Source organism: Lepidochelys olivacea (assembly GCF_965140295.1).
Source record: "Lepidochelys olivacea isolate rLepOli2 genome assembly, chromosome: 6".
Lineage (NCBI taxonomy): Eukaryota > Metazoa > Chordata > Testudines > Cheloniidae > Lepidochelys > Lepidochelys olivacea.
The window spans coordinates 107,090,021-107,107,929 of record NC_140416.1 but is presented as its reverse complement, the minus strand read 5'-3'; the positions used below and the strand labels follow the sequence as shown (position 1 = coordinate 107,107,929).

The window sequence follows — 17,909 nt, the reverse complement described above, 5'->3', positions numbered from 1 at the left end:
TTTTTAAGGTCAGGCTTGACAGAGCTCTGGCTGGGATGATTTAGTTGGGGATTGGTCCTGCTTTGAGCAGGGGGTTGGACTAGATGACCTCCTGAGGTCCCTTCCAACCCTGATATTCTATGATTCTATGACCGGGACTAATGTGGACTTGGTGTTGTTTACCAACAGGCCCAAGGCGGTGCACGTGGACAGGAGGAGTGCCACGTGATCCCTCCCCTGCAACCAGGAGGTGCCCTTGACAAGCCAATCGTCCAGATAGGGAAATATCTGGACCCCCTGCCGTCTGAGGTAGGCAGCTACCACTGACATGCATTTTGTAAACACCCTGAGGGCAGTGGACAGACCAAACGGGAGGACCGTGAATTGGTAGTGATTCTGTCCCACCAAAAAATGGAGGAAGCACCTGTGCCCCTCGAATATGTGGATGTGGAAGTACGTGCCCTGTAGATCAAGGGCAGCGTACCAGACCCCGGGATCCAGGGAGGGGATGATGGAAGCCAGGGAAACCATGTGGAACTTGAGTTTCACCACGTACTAGTTCAGAACTCACAGGTCCAGGATGAGCCTGAGCCCCCCTTAGGCCTTTGGGATAAGGAAATAACGGGAGTAATACCCCTTGCCCATGAACTCCTTGGGTACCGCCTCTATCGCTCCTAGACCTAGGAGCCGCCCCACCTCCTGTTCAAGCAGAGCTTCGTGCGAGGGGTCCCTCAAGAGGGACGGGGGCGGAGGGTGGTTGGGCGGGGAGGAAGTAAACTGGAGGACTTAACCCCGGGAGATTGTGTTGAGGACCCATCGGTCTGAGGTGAGCCGCGACCATTCCAGGAGGAAAGCACACAACTGATTGGAGAACGGGAGCTTTACTGGGGGTGGATCCCTGATGAGGACTGGCAGAGTGCCCCTGAACGTCCCATCAAAAGTGCCTTTTCCCCACCTGCTTGCCCCCAGGCTGGGGGGCAGGGCATCTCTTATAGTTCTGCTGCTTCTTCTGGGCGGCCTCCTACTTTAGGAGGGTGGCCTGGGCGGGAGTCTGCTGTGGCTTGAACTTAGGTTTTGCCGGAGCCGGGACATAGAGGCCCAGAGTCTGGAGGGTCATGTGGGAGTCTTTCATGCCATGCATTCTTGTATCTGATTCTGCGGCAAACAGAGCTTTCTCGTCAAATGGGAGATCCTGCATGGAAGACTGTGCCTTGCTGGACAGCCCAGAGAGCAGGAGCCATTGATCGTGCAGCCGTGTCCGCAGCATCCGAGGCTACCTGTTTGGACGCCCTAGCAGCCGCTGCCCCTTCCTCCACTAGTGCCTTGAACTCCTGATCATTGCACTCTTGGAGGGAGTCCTCAAACTTGCGCAGGGAGCCCCACAGATTGAATTCGTACCAGCCCAGGAGAGCCTGGTTAGCCACTCGTAACTGGAAGCTCAAAGACTAATACGTTTTCCTTCCGAAAGAGTCCAGTCTCTGAGTGTCTTTGTTCTTTGGGATCAGGGCTGACTGACCCTGCCGTTCCCTGTGGTTGACCAACTCGACCACCAGGGAGTTGGGCACCGGGTGGGTATACAAGTACTCATGCCCCTTAGTGGGTACAAAGTACTTGCGTTCCACCTTCTTAGAGATGGGGGCCAATGAGGCCGGTGTTTGTTACAGGGCATTTGAAATCTTAGCCACCCCTTCATGGAGAGGCAAGGCCACCCTACTCGGTGCCGACGCGCACAGCACGTTAAACAGGAAGTCTGAGGTCTCCTCCATCTCCTCTGCCTGGAGGTGAAGGTTTGCTGTCACCTTCTTTCAGAGTTCTTGATGGGCCCTGAAGTCCTCCTGCGGGGCAGAGAGGGGCGGGGCCGCAATCGCCACCTCCGGGGGCGGGGTGAGGAGGCCAGTGCGGTGCTCTGGGTATCGGCCGGCACTGGAGGGTCCACCACCTGGTCAGACTCTGGGCACGGTGCCGAGGACGTATGTCCCACCGACGCCTTTCTCGGGAGTCTGGAGAGGGAGGCAGATGGTGCTTCCGAAGCTCTGGCCACCGAGCGAGCTCCCACTGGGGGCTGCGCCGGAGGCCATGGTGCCCACTGATACCACTGTGCCGGCCACGACGCTCGGTGCCACTGCAGCTGCTGTGGCACCGGTGGGTCCAGCTGTTCGGGTTGGCTGGCCTGGCCCATCGAAGGATGGCTACAAATGGAAGCCGGGCTGGCATAAGATCTGCTGTGGTCTCTGGACCAAGAGGAGCGGCGGTGCCAGGATCTACATTGGACACAGAACCACAATCTCGATGTGGAGGGCTGATACCGACGGTAACAGCTGCTCCGTGAATGGCCTCGACGGGCGGACCCGCAACGGCGAGACACCGGCGATCAATGCACGGGACTGTGATGTCTTGGCGGAGACTTGGAGCAGGAGTCCAAGCAGCAACGGTGTCGACGACCATGCCGTGACCGACTGCGGTACCCCCCTTCGAAACGAGGACTGTTGGCGACACATGCCGCGGTTCCATCGATATTCACTTCTTGAGGACAAGTGGTGCCGAGAGTCCCAGCCAGACGGAACCCAGCTAGACAGTCTGGTCGGCGTCGAGGGCGATCCACATGGACTCTGCCCCGAATGGTTGCTGGGCAGTGAACGGCATCGGGAATATTCCCTCGACCAAGACTGGCACCGGGCCAGAGGCAACTGCGGAGATCCCAGCGGTGGCTTGCCTCTGGAGCATAGGGCCGACATCTGCGGCACTCTGGGCACCGGCATGGACATAACGTCCCGGGCCACCTGAGGGCTTCAGGCATGGACTGCATCCGGACATCCCTCTTCCGAAGGGGCCGGGCTACTCCACTCAACATGAGTCAGAGGCTTGGGGCCCAGTGGGGATCGAGGACTGTCCGACATGGACCTAGCCTCTGTCCCAGACTTCCCTCGGTGCCGCTGCAAAGGAGCCTTCCTGGCCCTCTTGACATGTCCCGTGGATGGGGAGCAGTAATAATAATAATAGGGCTCAAATTTTCCTAGATGCGATAGCTGATGGATTCCTTCATCAAGTAGTTGCTGAACCGACTAGAGGGGATGCCATTTTAGATTGGTTTTGGTGAGTAGTGAGGACCTCATAGAAGAAATGGTTGTAGGGGATAATCTTGACTCAAGTGATCATGCGCTAATTCAGTTCAAACTGAACGGAAGGATTAAAAAAATAAATCTGCAACTAGGGTTTTTGAGTTCAAAAGGGCTGACTTTCAAAAATTAAGAAAATTAGTTAGGGAAGTGGATTGGACTGAAGAACATATGGATCTAAAGGCAGAGGAGACCTGGGATTATTTTAAATCAAAGCTGCAGAAGCTATCGGAAGCCTGCAACCCAAGAAAGGGGAAAAAATTCATAGGCAGGAGTTGTAGACCAACTGGATGAGCAAGCATCTGAGAGAGGTGATTAAGAAAAAGCAGAAAGCATACAGGGAGTGGAAGAAGGGAGGGATCAGCAAGGAAAGCTACCTTATTGAGGTCAGAACATGTAGGGATAAAGTGAGACAGGCTAAAAGTCAAGCAGAGTTGGACCTTGCAAAGGGAATTAAAACCAATAGTAAAAGGTTCTATAGTCATATAAATAAGAAGAAAACAAAGAAAGAAGTGGGACGGAGGATGGAGTGGAGGTCAAGGATAATCTAGGCATGGCCCAATATCTAAACAAATACTTTGCCTCAGTCTTTAATAAAACTGAAGAGGATCTTAGGGATAATGGTAGCATGACAAATGGGAATGAGGATATGGAGGTAGATATTACCATATTTGAGGTAGAAGTGAAACTCAAAGAACTTAATGGAACTAAATCGGGGGGCCCAGATAATCTTCATCCAAGAATGTTAAAGGAATTGGCACATGAAATTGCAAGCCTATTAGCAAGAATTTTTAATGAATCTGTAAACTCAGGGGTTGTACCGTATGATTGGAGAATTGCTAACATAGTTCCTATTTTTAAGAAAGGGAAAAAAAGTGATCCGGATAATTATAGGCCTGTTAGTTTGACAGCTGTAGTATGCAAGGTCTTGGAAAAATTTTCAAAGGAGAAGGAAGTTAAGGACATTGAAGTCAATGGTAAATGGGACAAAATACAACATGGTTTTACAAAAGGTAGATCGTGCCAAACCAACCTGATCTCCTTCTTTGAGAAAGTAACAGGTTTTTTAGACAAAGGAAACGCAGTGGATCTAATTTACCTAGATTTCAGTAAGGCGATTGATACCGTGCCACATGGGGAATTATTAGCTAAATTGGATAAAATGGGGATTAATAGGAAAATTGAAAGGTGGATAAGGAATTGGTTAAAGGGGAGACTACAATGGGTCCTACTGAAAGGTGAACTGTCAGGCTGGAGGGAGGTTACCAGTGGAGTTCCTCAAGGATCGGTTTTGGGACCAATCTTATTTAATCCTTTTATTACTGGCCTTGGCACAAAAAGTGGGCGTGGGCTAATAAAGTCTGCGGATGATACAAAGCTGGGAGGTATTGCCAATTTAGAGAAGGACAGGGATATCCTACAGGAGGATTTGAAGGACCTTGTAAACTGGAGTAATAGTAATAGGATGAAATTTAATAGTGAGAAGTGTAAGGTCATGCATTTAGGGATTAATAACAAGAATTTTAGTTATAAGCTAGGGACACATCAATTAGAAGTAACGGAGGAGGAAAAGGACCTTGGAGTATTGGTTGATCACAGCATGACTATGAGCCGCCAATGTGATATCGCCGTGAAAAAAAGCTAACGCGGTCTTGGGATGCATCAGGAGAGGTATTTCCAGTAGGGATAAGGAGGTTTTAGTACCGTTATACAAGGCACTGGTGAGACCCTCACCTGGAATACTGTGTGCAGTTCTGGTCTCCCATGTTTCAGAAGGATGAATTCAAACTGGAACAGGTACAGAGAAGGGCTACTAGGATGATCCGAGGAATGGAAAACTTGTCTTATGAAAGGAGACTTAAGGAGCTTGGCTTGTTTAGCCTAACTAAAAGAAGGTTGAGGGGAGATATCATTGCTCTCTAAATATATCAGAGGGATAAATACTGGAGATGGAGAGGAATTATTTAAGCTCAGTACCAATGTGGACACAAGAACAAATGGATATAAACTGGCCACCAGGAAGTTTAGACTTGAAATAGACAAAGGTTTCTAACCATCAGAGGAGTGAAGTTCTCGAATAGCCTTCCAAGGAAAGCAGTGGGGGCAAAAGATCTATCTGGCTTTAAGATTAAACTCGATAAGTTTATGGAGGAGATGGTATGATGGGATAACATGGTTTTGGTAATTAAATATTCATGGTAAATAGGCCTAATGGTCTGTGATGGGATGTTAGATGGGGTGGGATCTGAGTTACCCAGGAAAGAATTTTCTGTGGTATCTGGCTGATGAATCTTGCCCATATGCTCAGGGTTTAGCTGATGGCCATATTTCGGGTCGGGAAGGAATTTTCCTCCAGGGCAGATTGGAAGAGGCCCTGAAGGTTTTTTGCCTTCCTCTATAGCATGGGGCACGGGTCACTTGCAGGAGGATTCTCTGCTCCTTGAAGTCTTTAAACTACGATTTGAGGACTTCAATACCACAGATATAGGTATGAGGTTTTTTGCAGGAGTGGTGGGTGAAATTTTGTGGCCTGTGTTGTGCAGGAGGTCAGACGAGATGATCACAATGGTCCCTTCTGACCTAAATATCTATGAATCTATGACTGGTTGATGGCACCGGAGGGTTGCCACGTACCAATGCCGCAGGGCCGGGTACCGGTTCGGAGCTGCGTGCTGGATTCGGGGTCAGCACTGACTCCATCAGGATGGCTCGGAGCCTAATGTCCCTTTCTCTTTTGATCTGAGGCTTAAAAGACTTGCAAATCTTGCACCTTTCGCTGATATGGGTTTCTCCCAAACAGCGCAAACAGTCTGCACGCGGGTCACTTCTTGGCACAGAACGCCTACCAGAGCCCCATTACTTAAACCCTGGGCTCACTGACTAACTAAACAGCTAACTAACTACAGGTACTAACACTGAATGAAGAAACAGTTCTGGGGACGAGCTACAGCAAAGTCGGAGCAGAGCAGTTCCAACGCATGTTCACTGGCGGCAAGAAGGAACTGAGGGTAGGGGGGAGCGTGGAGCTCCCTTTATACCGCGCCAGGCAGGCGCCACTCCCCCTCTACGGGTACTGTTAGGGGAAAAACTTCTGGCACCAGTGCACGTGGCGAGCATGCACACGGCGAGCATGCACACCTATTGTGGAGCAATCACGTGAGCAATCACTTGAACAACTGTTCCCTCTTTCCATCCTCATTTGCATATTTGCCTGGAGGAAAGTAAAGACAATATGAAGCATCTGTGAACTGGTTCCTGCACATCCTAAGAACATAAGAACGGCCATACTGGGTCAGACCAAAGGTCCATCTAGCCCAGTATCCTGTCTTCTGACAGTGGCGAATGCCAGGTGCCCCAGAGGGAATGAACAGAACAGGTAATCATCAAGTGATCCATTCCCTGTCACCCATTCCCAGCCTCTGGTGAACAGAGGCTAGTGACACCATCCTGTCCATCCTGGGTAATAGCCATTGATGGACCTATGCTCCATGAACTTGTTTAGTTCTCTTTTGAACTGTTCCTCTAACAGTAGGTGCAAAATAGGCTAATATTCAAATCCATTTAAAAAAATTACTTCTTCCATATCATCTATGAAAAGGGAGCTCATCTTTCATATGAAAATATATAATTTAACTGAACCACCAAAATGTTTACATGCCTTACTGAGTAGTCAAGTGATCCTACTGTAAGCCAGAAGCTGAGGAAAATTATTAGAAGCAGAAAAGACTTCTGTAAATAGATAAATGTAAGGAGAAGGTAAATTGGGTGCTTCTATCTTCCAGAAAAAGGGGATATATAAAGAATACTGAAAAGGAAAAATGTAAAACTGATCCAAGGGAATTAAGTGCATAAGACAACCACCAACTGACAGATCAACACCAAACTCTAAGTGTGTTACTTCATAATTTTCTGTTCTGATTCTTCCTCTGAAGCATGTGGCTACTGGCCACTGATAGGAACAGGATACTGTCCAGACGGACACTATTCTAATCTTGTTATGGTAATTCCTAGTACCCATCCCACCCACCCACCCACTCTGTTTATGCCTGTCCCTCATTGTGTCAAGCCTACATTTAGATCGTAAACTTTTTGGGTCAGCAAATGCATGTCTATATCTCAGAAGACCCTAGTGAACTCTTGGGTCAAAAATGAACAGTCAGCATTGTTTCCACTGCATAACAGTTTTTGAAAATTGCTCCCTCTAAATATAGGCTTGACACAGTGAGGAACAGGCATAAACAGAGTGGGTGGGTGGGATGTATTGATGTCAAACGCAGTGTCTTGATTAAGGTATTTAATTCCTAAAATGCTACATATAAATATATAGACATGACTGACCATCCATAAGTGATGCATCTTTCAAATAAGCATGACTCAGTATCCTGTACTGAATAGCACAAACAGGTGAATTATTTTATGCACATTTTAGAGATGCTAACATGAGAACAGGGTAAATTACTTATCTGCCACAACAGTCTTATGGGCAAGTCACCACCCTTGGGTATTGTGAGCTGTAGCATATGGATTTTGCAAGTCATTTAAAAAATAAAAATAAATAAAAATGTTCTTCCATCCAAATGATAGCAACAAACCATATGAAGAAAACAACAATGCTATCACTTGGAAAGCATGTAGCAGACTGACAGCGCCTGTGGCACCCTGTAAAACCATGACATTTATGACAGAAAATATAACGCCAATATATAAATCCAGGGTATGCATGCACTTTGGATATTGCATGCAGTTTTGCTAATCCCCATTTCAAAAAAGACACATTAATATTGGAAAAGGTACAGAGAAGGGCAATAAATGTGATTAAGGGTATGGAACAGCTTTCATATGAGGAAAAATTAAAAAGACTGGGACTGTTCATCTTGGAAAAGAGACGACTAGACGGGGATATGATAGAGGTCTATAAATCATTAATGAAGGAGAGAAACTGAACAGGGAAGTGTTATTTACCCCTTCACATAACCCAAGATCTAGGGTTTACCCAATGAAATTAACAGGTAGCAGGTTTAAAACAAACATAAGGAAGTACTTCACACAATGCCCAGTCAACCTGTGGAACTCATTGCTAGGGTAAGTTGCGAAGGCCAAAAGTATAACTGGGTTAAAAAAAAATTAGATTAGTTCATGGAGGATAGGTCCACCAATGACTATTAGCCAAGATGATCAGGAATGGACCCCATGCTCTGGGTGTCCCCAAACCTCTGGCTGCTAGGACCTGGGACCAGATGACAGGGGATGGATCACTCAATACATTTCCCTGGTACCAGCCACTGCTGGAAGATAGGATAAATTTTAAAAGTAAAAGTAATCCATTACAGCTGCCATTGTGATTCTCCTGAAAATAAGTCCCTCTGGGTGCTCTTTAAAAAAGATTAACTGATTTAAATGCATAAAAGACAGCAATCCAAAAATTCTAGATGCTCTACCATTACTTAAAGCACATATAGACCTTATTTTAATTCCTTAAGAAAACGCTGCCATGATCAAATCATAAATAGCAACACAGTATCTCATCCATCTTCACAAAATAAGAGCATACCCCAACCTTTACCAAATGCCTGAAAAAACAGATGGACCTTGTAGCATGACTGGAAAGTTAACGTAATTGTGTTATTTCAGACAAGAGGGCCTCAGAATGCCCTGACATCAACTCCCTCTTTTATAGCTAGGGAGCACCAGTTCCAGTGCTCTTGCTGATTGCAGTTGTGGTAGTATTGTATAGGAAGCAAGATGGTGTCTCAAACCAACAGATCCCAGGCTATTTAGGATTTTACAGGTTAAACCCAACATTTTTAATTCACCTGGAAGCCAACCATCAAACAAACCAGATCACAGAGCACAGGTATTGTGTTCCCAATAAGACACACTTCATTCTGTATCTGTTTTTTCAGATCTGAATCTCAGCCAGTTTGCTCTCATCTATGCCTCAATCTTCACCAGACACTGGGTCAGGTGCTCAATCACTCCTGCTGGGATTAGTGGAGATGGAGATAAAACTGAGTGTTATCAACATACTGAAGCACAGTAGCCTATATGTCTTCACTAAAAAAAACCAACAGCCTATATAGACATATAATATGCATAGTAATAAGACTGAACCCTGCAGAAGCCCACATGCTTTCGAGTGCGGCCTTGAAATTTAACAGGGTTCAGTCACCTTTTTTCATGGCTATGCCTTTTGCTGTCCCTATGAAAATCCATCAAGATTTAGCCAAGTTAGAAGACTTCGAAAAAACTCTCTGCTCAGCTGCCAACTTCTAACAAGTTTCCCCTAAATTCTTCAAAAATTCCATCCATATTGAGAGTACTTCATGGGTGAGAAACCTTTCCCTACAATTGCTGCTCTTGGCTACTATGGGCTGAGGTACCAGGTACCAAAACTGAAAGCAGGAAGACTGTTTCTTTTGTGCTCTCAGTGCTGCTTCTCTGCTGGCACCCATAAAGCATGGAAGAAAAAACAACTGGACTGGGGGGGGGGGGGGGGAGGTGGTTTAAGGTAGAGATGGGAGGGGAGGGCTTACTGCAACAAGGAGCCTGGGACAGGGAGCCAGGGGGAGTGATACAGGTCTTTAATTACATGATCATATACAATTTTTTCCATAAGATGCCTGCCTTGGTCAGTGCACAGTATGGATGGTGATCACTGAATGAGTACTTGTGTATACTGGATTCAGTACTTGTGTTATTCTCATTGCACCATGCCTCATCCATTTCATGCTATTCAAACACTACTGTGAAGCCTAGAATATCTGTTGAGTCAATGTGAAGCGATAGAAGCAGCTACAAGCATGGTTGAGAGCTCTCTTTGTTCAGAATGTCACCAGGTTCAGTCATCAATGGGATCTGGTGTCTTTTACTGTCCAATGTTTATGTTCTCAGCTATTTTTGGCTTTTTTACATAAGACTATGAATTTCACCTGTACAACAGCATGGGCTTTCTGCTATTAGTACAGAATTAATTTTCTCATAGACTTAGTATGTGATTATGTAATTAAAGATTGCTTCATAATGCATACACACCAAGGGATTGAACTGAGGTTGCAAGAAGCCTTAATTCTGGCATTTCTTAATTTCAAATGTTTGATTTCGCAATCTTTATGTTCTTTTAAATAGTTTGTGTGTGTGCAATATGTAGGTTGCGAACACAAGACTGAAGAAATTAAACTGTTCCACAGCAAATTTGTTTTCTGAAATTCCAACATGCTTCTACTTCTGCATGACCATTTCCAACTTAATGAATAACTAGAGGCAGAACCAAGTATTTCCAACAACACTGGCAATATGATTTTGAAAGCTGTCAGTTTTAAAAAAAAGACAACTGATTACAGAGATATGTTTTTCACGAAACCTAAAATATTGAAAGCTTCAAAAAAGATCAGGTAAGCTTTACTAAAAGAAATTCATACAGGCAAAGAATTAACTCTGAACTACAAAAAGGGCTTTCAAAATATTTCCAGTTGCTAAATCACTTACCATATGCACTACTTCAGGGTAAATGGGCTCTGTGATCACATTGCGATTATGTGTGATGTACTCTACCATTTCACTTAAAGCAGCTCGCTTTACTTCCTTCCACTTTAGGTCACTCAGTGGATCAGAAACAAAGTCAAAAAGGACACAACATTGTCGCAACTTTTGAATAAAAAGCTTTTCTTGCTCAGCAGGAGGAACATCTGAAAAATGAAAATATTTTGGTTATGAACAGGTCTACAAACTAGTTATTGTAAAGGACTTTGCACTCCTCCCACTTTCTCTTTTTTTTTTTTTTTTTTTAATATATAGAGACTTTGTAATAGTGTTGAAGAATACCAGCAAGCATTCTAAATCTTAACAAATAACCTGCAAAACACAGAGATTATGAAAATTCTTAATCTCACTGGAGTCTTGTTCTCCAGTAACACCCTATGATATAGGAAGCATGAATGGCAAAGCCACTGTGGTTTTGCTCGCATTTGTCATAACTGTTGACTGAGCAGAAAAAAACATGCATACTTGATTAAATATTTTTACCACACACAAAATTCCAGAGCTCATCTGACTGAGAGTCATCTACTCCACAGATTGAACATGCTTGATGCATCTTTAGTCTGTGCATTTGACTAAACTTTTGCAGTTTACGTTGGACATTAGGAAAAACTTCTTAACTGTCAGGGTAGTTAAGCACTGGAATAAACTGCCTAGGGAGGTTGTGCAACCTCCATCACTGGAGATTTTTAAGAGCAGGTTAGACAAACACCTGCCAGGAATGGTCTAGAGATGATGCTCAGTCCTGCCTTGAGTGTAAGGGACTGGACTAGAAGATCTCTTAAGGTCCCTTCTAGTCCTACACTTCTATGATTCTATGAAATATTGTATATTTCTGAAGTTTTAAACTCATGAGGTGTTCTTTTAGTTTGAAAGGAATAGATTTTACACTTACCACTCCAACCTGAGATGTCCCTTTTGTGTGGCAAGTACTACATCCTTAGACAGCGTATATATATATATATATTCATCATATTTAAACAAAAACTGTATTAGTGCTGCATACATTTTCTAAAGAATAATTCACCTTATGAAAGACATAAGACGTTGGAGAAATGGGGCCTGAAACTGTATAGCTCAGGATTTTCATTGAGTGGACAAAAAAAAAAAACACCAATTACACAGTTTGAATATTCAGAAGCTCTTCTTTGTATGTGTAGACACACACTACCAATCATTATAGTTTGACAAAATCCTGGTCCTTGACAAGGTAATACAAATAATAATCTCTCAATTTCCAACTCTTGTGATTTATAGCATGTGCCTTGTTACATCCTTTAAAACATGCAGCAACGAAATCAATAATGCTGACACTGAAAGTGACATTCATTAGAGTTCACATATAATACATAACATTGATAACCATATAGTCTGCACTTTTTTTTTTCCTCGCCCCAACCGACAGCACCTTTCAATATTTCTGAACTTCCATATGTCAAGAAAACTTAAATGTTTTGGTCAGTTTACACTCCTCCATCAGGATTTGCAGTTTGAAGCCAATGAGATTAGTGCTCCTAAAATAAATTTGGTGCTTTTGAAAATCCCATCTTAAGGTGCCTAAATATGGGTTCAGGAGCCTAAATTTAGGCTCCAATTTTTGAAAATATTGGCCTGTGAGCACAAAAACAATACACATTAACTTCATGAATGTACTGAAAGTCTAAACTTTTCATGATTAACACTAATGCTCTTTTTTCCTTTTTTTTTGGGGGGGGGGAAGGGAGAAAGATTTTATACCCCCAATTCTGAAACAAAAATATATTTTTAGCCCCCCTGATGCCAAACACTTCTGCACATGCTTAGTTTTAAGTATGAATAATCTCACCGAAGTCAATTCAAGTGAGTAAAGTTACATACCTGCTTATGCACTTGCAGGATCATGGCTTTAACTTTCAGTACACATATTTCCAGCCTCATCAATAACAGTATTGTAAAATTCAAATAAAACACCCCACAAGTAGCAGCATTTTAAAATATGGTGTTAATAATTTAGTCCACTGTAGAATTTTAATCTAAAGTTGCAATAACACAAATTTGCTAATTACTTTTATAAAGCTTCAACTTGATTCAAATCAGTAATTTTCTAAAAAAAGATCAAATGATTTAAATTGATGATGTAAATTGCTCCATCCTTATCAACGCACACGAAGAATGACATACTAATGGTATTGATGGCAAACAGAACAATCTTATATGAAGAAGTCACCACGGAAAGATGATGCCTCACTCTTCTAAACTCTATTATACTTTTTTCTATATTTGCTGAAGCTGAGAGAGTCCCAATTATACAGACATATTTTGAGGATTTCTACATATTACTATGTATTCTCCATTACCCCATTCGTTTGGTCAAATTTGATGCCCATTAGGCTGTATTGTATGAACATAAAATTATCCTTTGTATTTCTTTAGATCAGTGGTCCCCAAACTTTTTATGTTCCGCTCCCCGCCCTCTTACCCATAATGTAATCTGACCGCGCCCCCACCCCAAGACCCGGGACCTCAGCAGGGAGTGGAGCCACAGCTGAGGCCCACAGTCAGGAGCAGGAACCATGGCCAGGGCCTCAGCTGGAGTCAGAACTGAGACCAGAGCTGGGTGGCGGTTCCTCCCCACTCCCCATGGTGGCTGGCCCAGGCCATTGCCAGGAGCTGAGCCATGGTTAGGGCTGGGAGCTGCAGCCGGAAGTGGGACCAGGAGCTGGGTCATGGTCGGTGGCAGGGCTGGGGCTGGAAGTGGGAGCCATGGCCAACCACAAAGCCGGACTCTCTGCTGGGGCTGGAGCAGAGCTGGGGACAGAGCGGGGTGGGGAGGTGCTCCCTCCCTGCCCCCCCATGGAGGCTGGTCCAGGCCCTCCCAGGCCCCCTGAATGTTCCTACCCACCCACTTAAAGGGGTACACCCCACAGTTTGCGGACCACTGCTTTAAATTCTATTATTATTTGTATTGATATCGCATCTAAGGGACCAAGGCATGGATCTAGGCATCGTTGTGCTAGACAATGTAGAACACAAGTAAACAGTAAACAGCCACTGCCCTAAACAATTTGCAATCTAAGTGTGAGACAAAAAACAATAGGTGGATACAGAGGTTATACATGGTTACAGTGAGATAACACGCTTTAGACTTGCAAAAGAATCACTACGCAAAACTCATTAGATATTAGCATCAAAGAGAGGTACAGCAGGTTAACAGAATAGGATAAAGCTGCCTCTGCAAGCACTTCAATAGCTTGCTTTCACTTCTACTAATTACCTAAACTTCTCCTCTTTTCCCACAGAATAAAATGCAAGGACTTTTTATCACAAGCAGTAAGAATACCTGTGCTAATATGATCATAGATTGTTTCAGATTTTGCTACCAATTATACACGTATGTACAACAAATACAAGCCAAATAACCTGAGCATTTGACAGCATTTGTGTAATCTGGTTTGATATTTAACACGCTAGGATATTCTCCTTGTAAGTGATTGACAAATCTATCTCGGGACAGCAAACAATATTGCTATTTGGAAATAAAGTCTAAAATATATTTCAAATATGTATTTTGTATTAAATGGCAAGCAATCAATCTCTTTAAACTTGGTGTACTGAGTAACTCCAAATACTCGTTCCAAAATAACTATAAGCAACAACAGCCTTAAACAGGAGCACTTCAAAATAAACAGCATACAATAAGCAGCAAAACTCAATTACAGCTTTCATCAGTGTTGCTAGGAGACCACTGATAGCAAAGAACTCTATAACTAGGAAGAAAGTGCTAAATGACAGCTGCTCATGAACAGACCAGTGCCCTTCTTATGACTACATGCAGGATTCCAGCCTAATGTTCACAGCACTTTAAAAGTGTTTAACCTACACATGTAAAAACACAAAATACCAACCTTTCGTGCAATTTAATTTAATAGACAATCATTGCGTTACCCAAGGAGCTGGTATGATCAACAGACACTGCTGGCTAACATGTTCTGATTTCTGACATATGTACATCAGAAGTGGAACACATGTAAACAAGCACACAAAGAAGTTACAATTTCCTTAGAATTAGTCTTTAATTTAATAATTGTTTGTATATTCCTGTGATAGAGTGCTGGGCAAGAACAACTGAGACAGCACTCTGGTCTCAGCAGATCGAATCAAACAATGCAGAATGGAGCTGGTTAAACAGAGCTGTGCCTAATTTGTGGGTGGAGGAGAGCTGGAAGGCTAATTAACCTATTAGACAAAGGCTACAAATAGGCACAAAAAAAGGATTAGAGCAGGGTGGGCAAACTACGGCCCGGATTCAGTCAGGGCTTTGGATCCAGCCCACGGGATTGCCCCCCCACCCCGTGGTGCCGCAGGTCCCATGCCGCTCTCCGAAGCGGCCGGCCCCAACTCCCTGCCCTGAGCCCCCTGCTGCACCATGCACTCCTATGCACCCCAACCCCGTCCCCTGAGCCCCCACCATACCCTGCACCCCAACCCCCTGCCTTGAGCTCCCTTCCGCAGTCCGCACCCCTCCTGCTCCTCTGCCCTGAGCCCGTACCGGCACGCACTCTGCACCCCTCCTGTACCCCAACCCCTTTCCCTGAGCCCCCTCATACACCCTACACCCCTCCTCTTCCCCAATCCCTTGCCCTGACCCCGTTCCTGAACACCGAACCCCCTCCCACACCCCGTCCCGCACCCCAACCCCCTGCCCTGCATACAATTTCCCCACCCAGATGTGGCCCTTGGACCAAAAAGTTTGCCCACCCCTGAATTATGGGAGAGAGCAGAAAGCAGAGGGAGGAGAGAAATTGTTCTTCCCTGCTTGTTGCAGGAGCAGGGGGTTTTCTAGGACTGTTAAGAACAGAACTGTATACATTATGAAGATGTTGGGAACCCACATTGTAAATAAAACTACAGAAGATGTTTGACCAGCACAAGGGTCTCTGAGCAGTTTATAAACAGCAGCAGAGGCAGGAGCCAGAACAGCCCATCACAATTCCAAACTAGCAGTATTTTATTGCTTGTATTTAAAGGTTTTGTTTGCACAAACAATATTTCTTGAAGTTGCACTTTCCCAGTTAAATCTGATATTTCACCATTGAATGCCAGGGCTTACAGAGTCTCTGGTTCAGTTCCTAATACTTATGGGTGTTCACAGTATAGAAATCCATGCAAGGTTACTGCCTAAAACCTTGCCACACTACTTAATTAGGCCCTGCAAAATTCAGAAGTCTAAATATATTTTTTGACAATGGAAGTAATTGACAAAGCTATATAAACTGATTTATAGTACATTATATCTTAATAGGAAAAATGAAATATCGATATTCTAATGAATATTGCTAATAATCCTGGAAGTAATGGACTGAGCTAAGCAAAGGATCAAGCTTGACCTCCTCTTTGAGGTGGTTTGAATATTTTAGACAGGCCTAGTTCACATAGTGATGAAGCCAGGTTATTTCTCCACATCCCTAGAGACAAAAGTCACTAGTTCCACTTTCCCTTTCCGGCCAGTATGTTCATTGGTACTTAACTGTTAGAAAAAACTGTTAGATGGCTAAGAAGCTGACCTGACAAGGCAGAGACTGTGGTTTTACCAGGTCTTTAAGAGAATTAATAGAATCTTCAGAGTATGGGGGCTGACACCTGGAGGAGGCTGTTGGTTTTAAGTTAGACTGACTGATTGACCAGAGTTACGATGCTCTGTTTATGTGTTAACTATGTACACAATAAAGACTGTCAAGTTACTAGCAATTATTATTAAGACTAGTGGATTACCAGAATATAAAACAACACATGGTATCAGGAGTGAAGGAAATTACAAAAAGACCTGGAAGAAGTTAAAAAAGAAAAAAAACAGGTAAAATTTGCTAAAAAGTGAAAAACGAGTTTGAATGAAATCAGATGGATCAATTAAGTGTTCCCACATTTCTGAAAATGTCAAGAAATAATGCAGAAAATTGGAAAATGTTTAAATAACAATTTGATTCATTTTTGAGGGTATCAGGATCTACTCATAAGGAAGATGAACAAAAGATTACCATCTTTTTGAATATTGCAGGTACTGAAGCAATTTCATTATATAATTCATTTGAGCTTAATGTTAGAGAATAAACCAACTAGGAGTTTATCTTAAAAAAAAATTTTAAGGAATTCTGTTGACCAAAAAAAGTGAAACATTTGAAAGATTTCAGTTTTACTCAAGAAATCCAGTGGAGGCAGAAACTTCTGAATCCTTTTTAACAGACCTAAAGATAAGAAGTCAGACACGTAATTTCCACAATCTGAATCAAAGGTAAGAGATCAAATTGTGATAGGAATAAAAGATATCAGTGTAAGAAAAAGGTTATTAGAAGAGCCAGAACTAGATCTGGAATAAGCAGTGAAAAAGGCTTCCCACATATTGAAGTCATACTGGCCAAGGAGGGTTAGGTGGTTGACCACTCTCAGCTGGAGGCTGGAAGACAAATAAATCTTGGTCCAAAGAGATCCAGCCTCCTCAAGTCTTTATTTTTGGGGGTAGCCCTGGGCTGTCCTTGCCTCTCCTTGTGGTTAACCGCCTCAGCCACAAGGGAATTAGGGGCTGGGTGGGAGTATAAATACTCATGCCCCTTCATTGGTACAAAGTACTTGCATTCAGCCCTTTTGGAGATAGGGGCCAGGGAAGAGGCGGTCTGCCACAGGGCATTCGTGATCTTGGAAACCCTTTCATGAAGGGGTAGAGCCACCCTGGCAGGAGCCAAGGACGTCAAAGAGAGAGTCCGAAGGCTCTTCCAATTCCTCTGCCTGAGACCCCATGTTGGAGGTGACCCTCTTCAAAAAGTTCCTGATGCGCTTTGGCTATCCTGAGGCTATCACGGGTAAAAGGGCCCTTCTGGTGACGACGAGGACAAAGCTGGAGACGCGGGAACCTCCACGTCCATTGGTGGCCGTCACAGAGCAATGCTCTGGAACTACTCCATACAAAGCCAGTCAGTACTCTGGGGGAGCATGCCTCCTCTCTCTGAGCATACTGTCTCCAGGGCAAGCAGTTTACACAGCTTCAATCTTCCTGGGTCTGACCTCGGGGCATTCAGCATCCCCTTTTCACACCATGCACTTCCCACAGCAAGTCTGCACAGGTGGGGCTCCTGGGGAATCCAGAGGGCCCTGCACCCCAACTCCGCAGTCAGACGTGAATCTCAGCCAGAGTAAGAAAGAAAGATTTATTTGTCGACAGGAACACAGCACAGAACTTGCTATTACATACATTAGTGACTTTCAGCCAAGTCCATCTTGGGAATCCCGGGCCAGATACCCTGGATT

The 17,909-nt window shown here is 44.2% G+C and overlaps 1 protein-coding gene across 3 annotated transcripts in view; it reads right to left on the bottom strand.

Moving 5' to 3' along the window:
- Nucleotides 1–17,909, bottom strand: part of PPP2R5C (protein phosphatase 2 regulatory subunit B'gamma) — a 326,481-nt gene that overhangs the window by 88,183 nt on the left and 220,389 nt on the right. For all 3 annotated transcript variants that reach the window (XM_084630786.1, XM_084630787.1, XM_084630788.1), the window contains one exon: nucleotides 10,581–10,780. In XM_084630786.1, coding sequence (XP_084486912.1) covers nucleotides 10,581–10,780 — 200 coding nt within the window. The remainder of the gene's footprint in view (nucleotides 1–10,580; nucleotides 10,781–17,909) is intronic.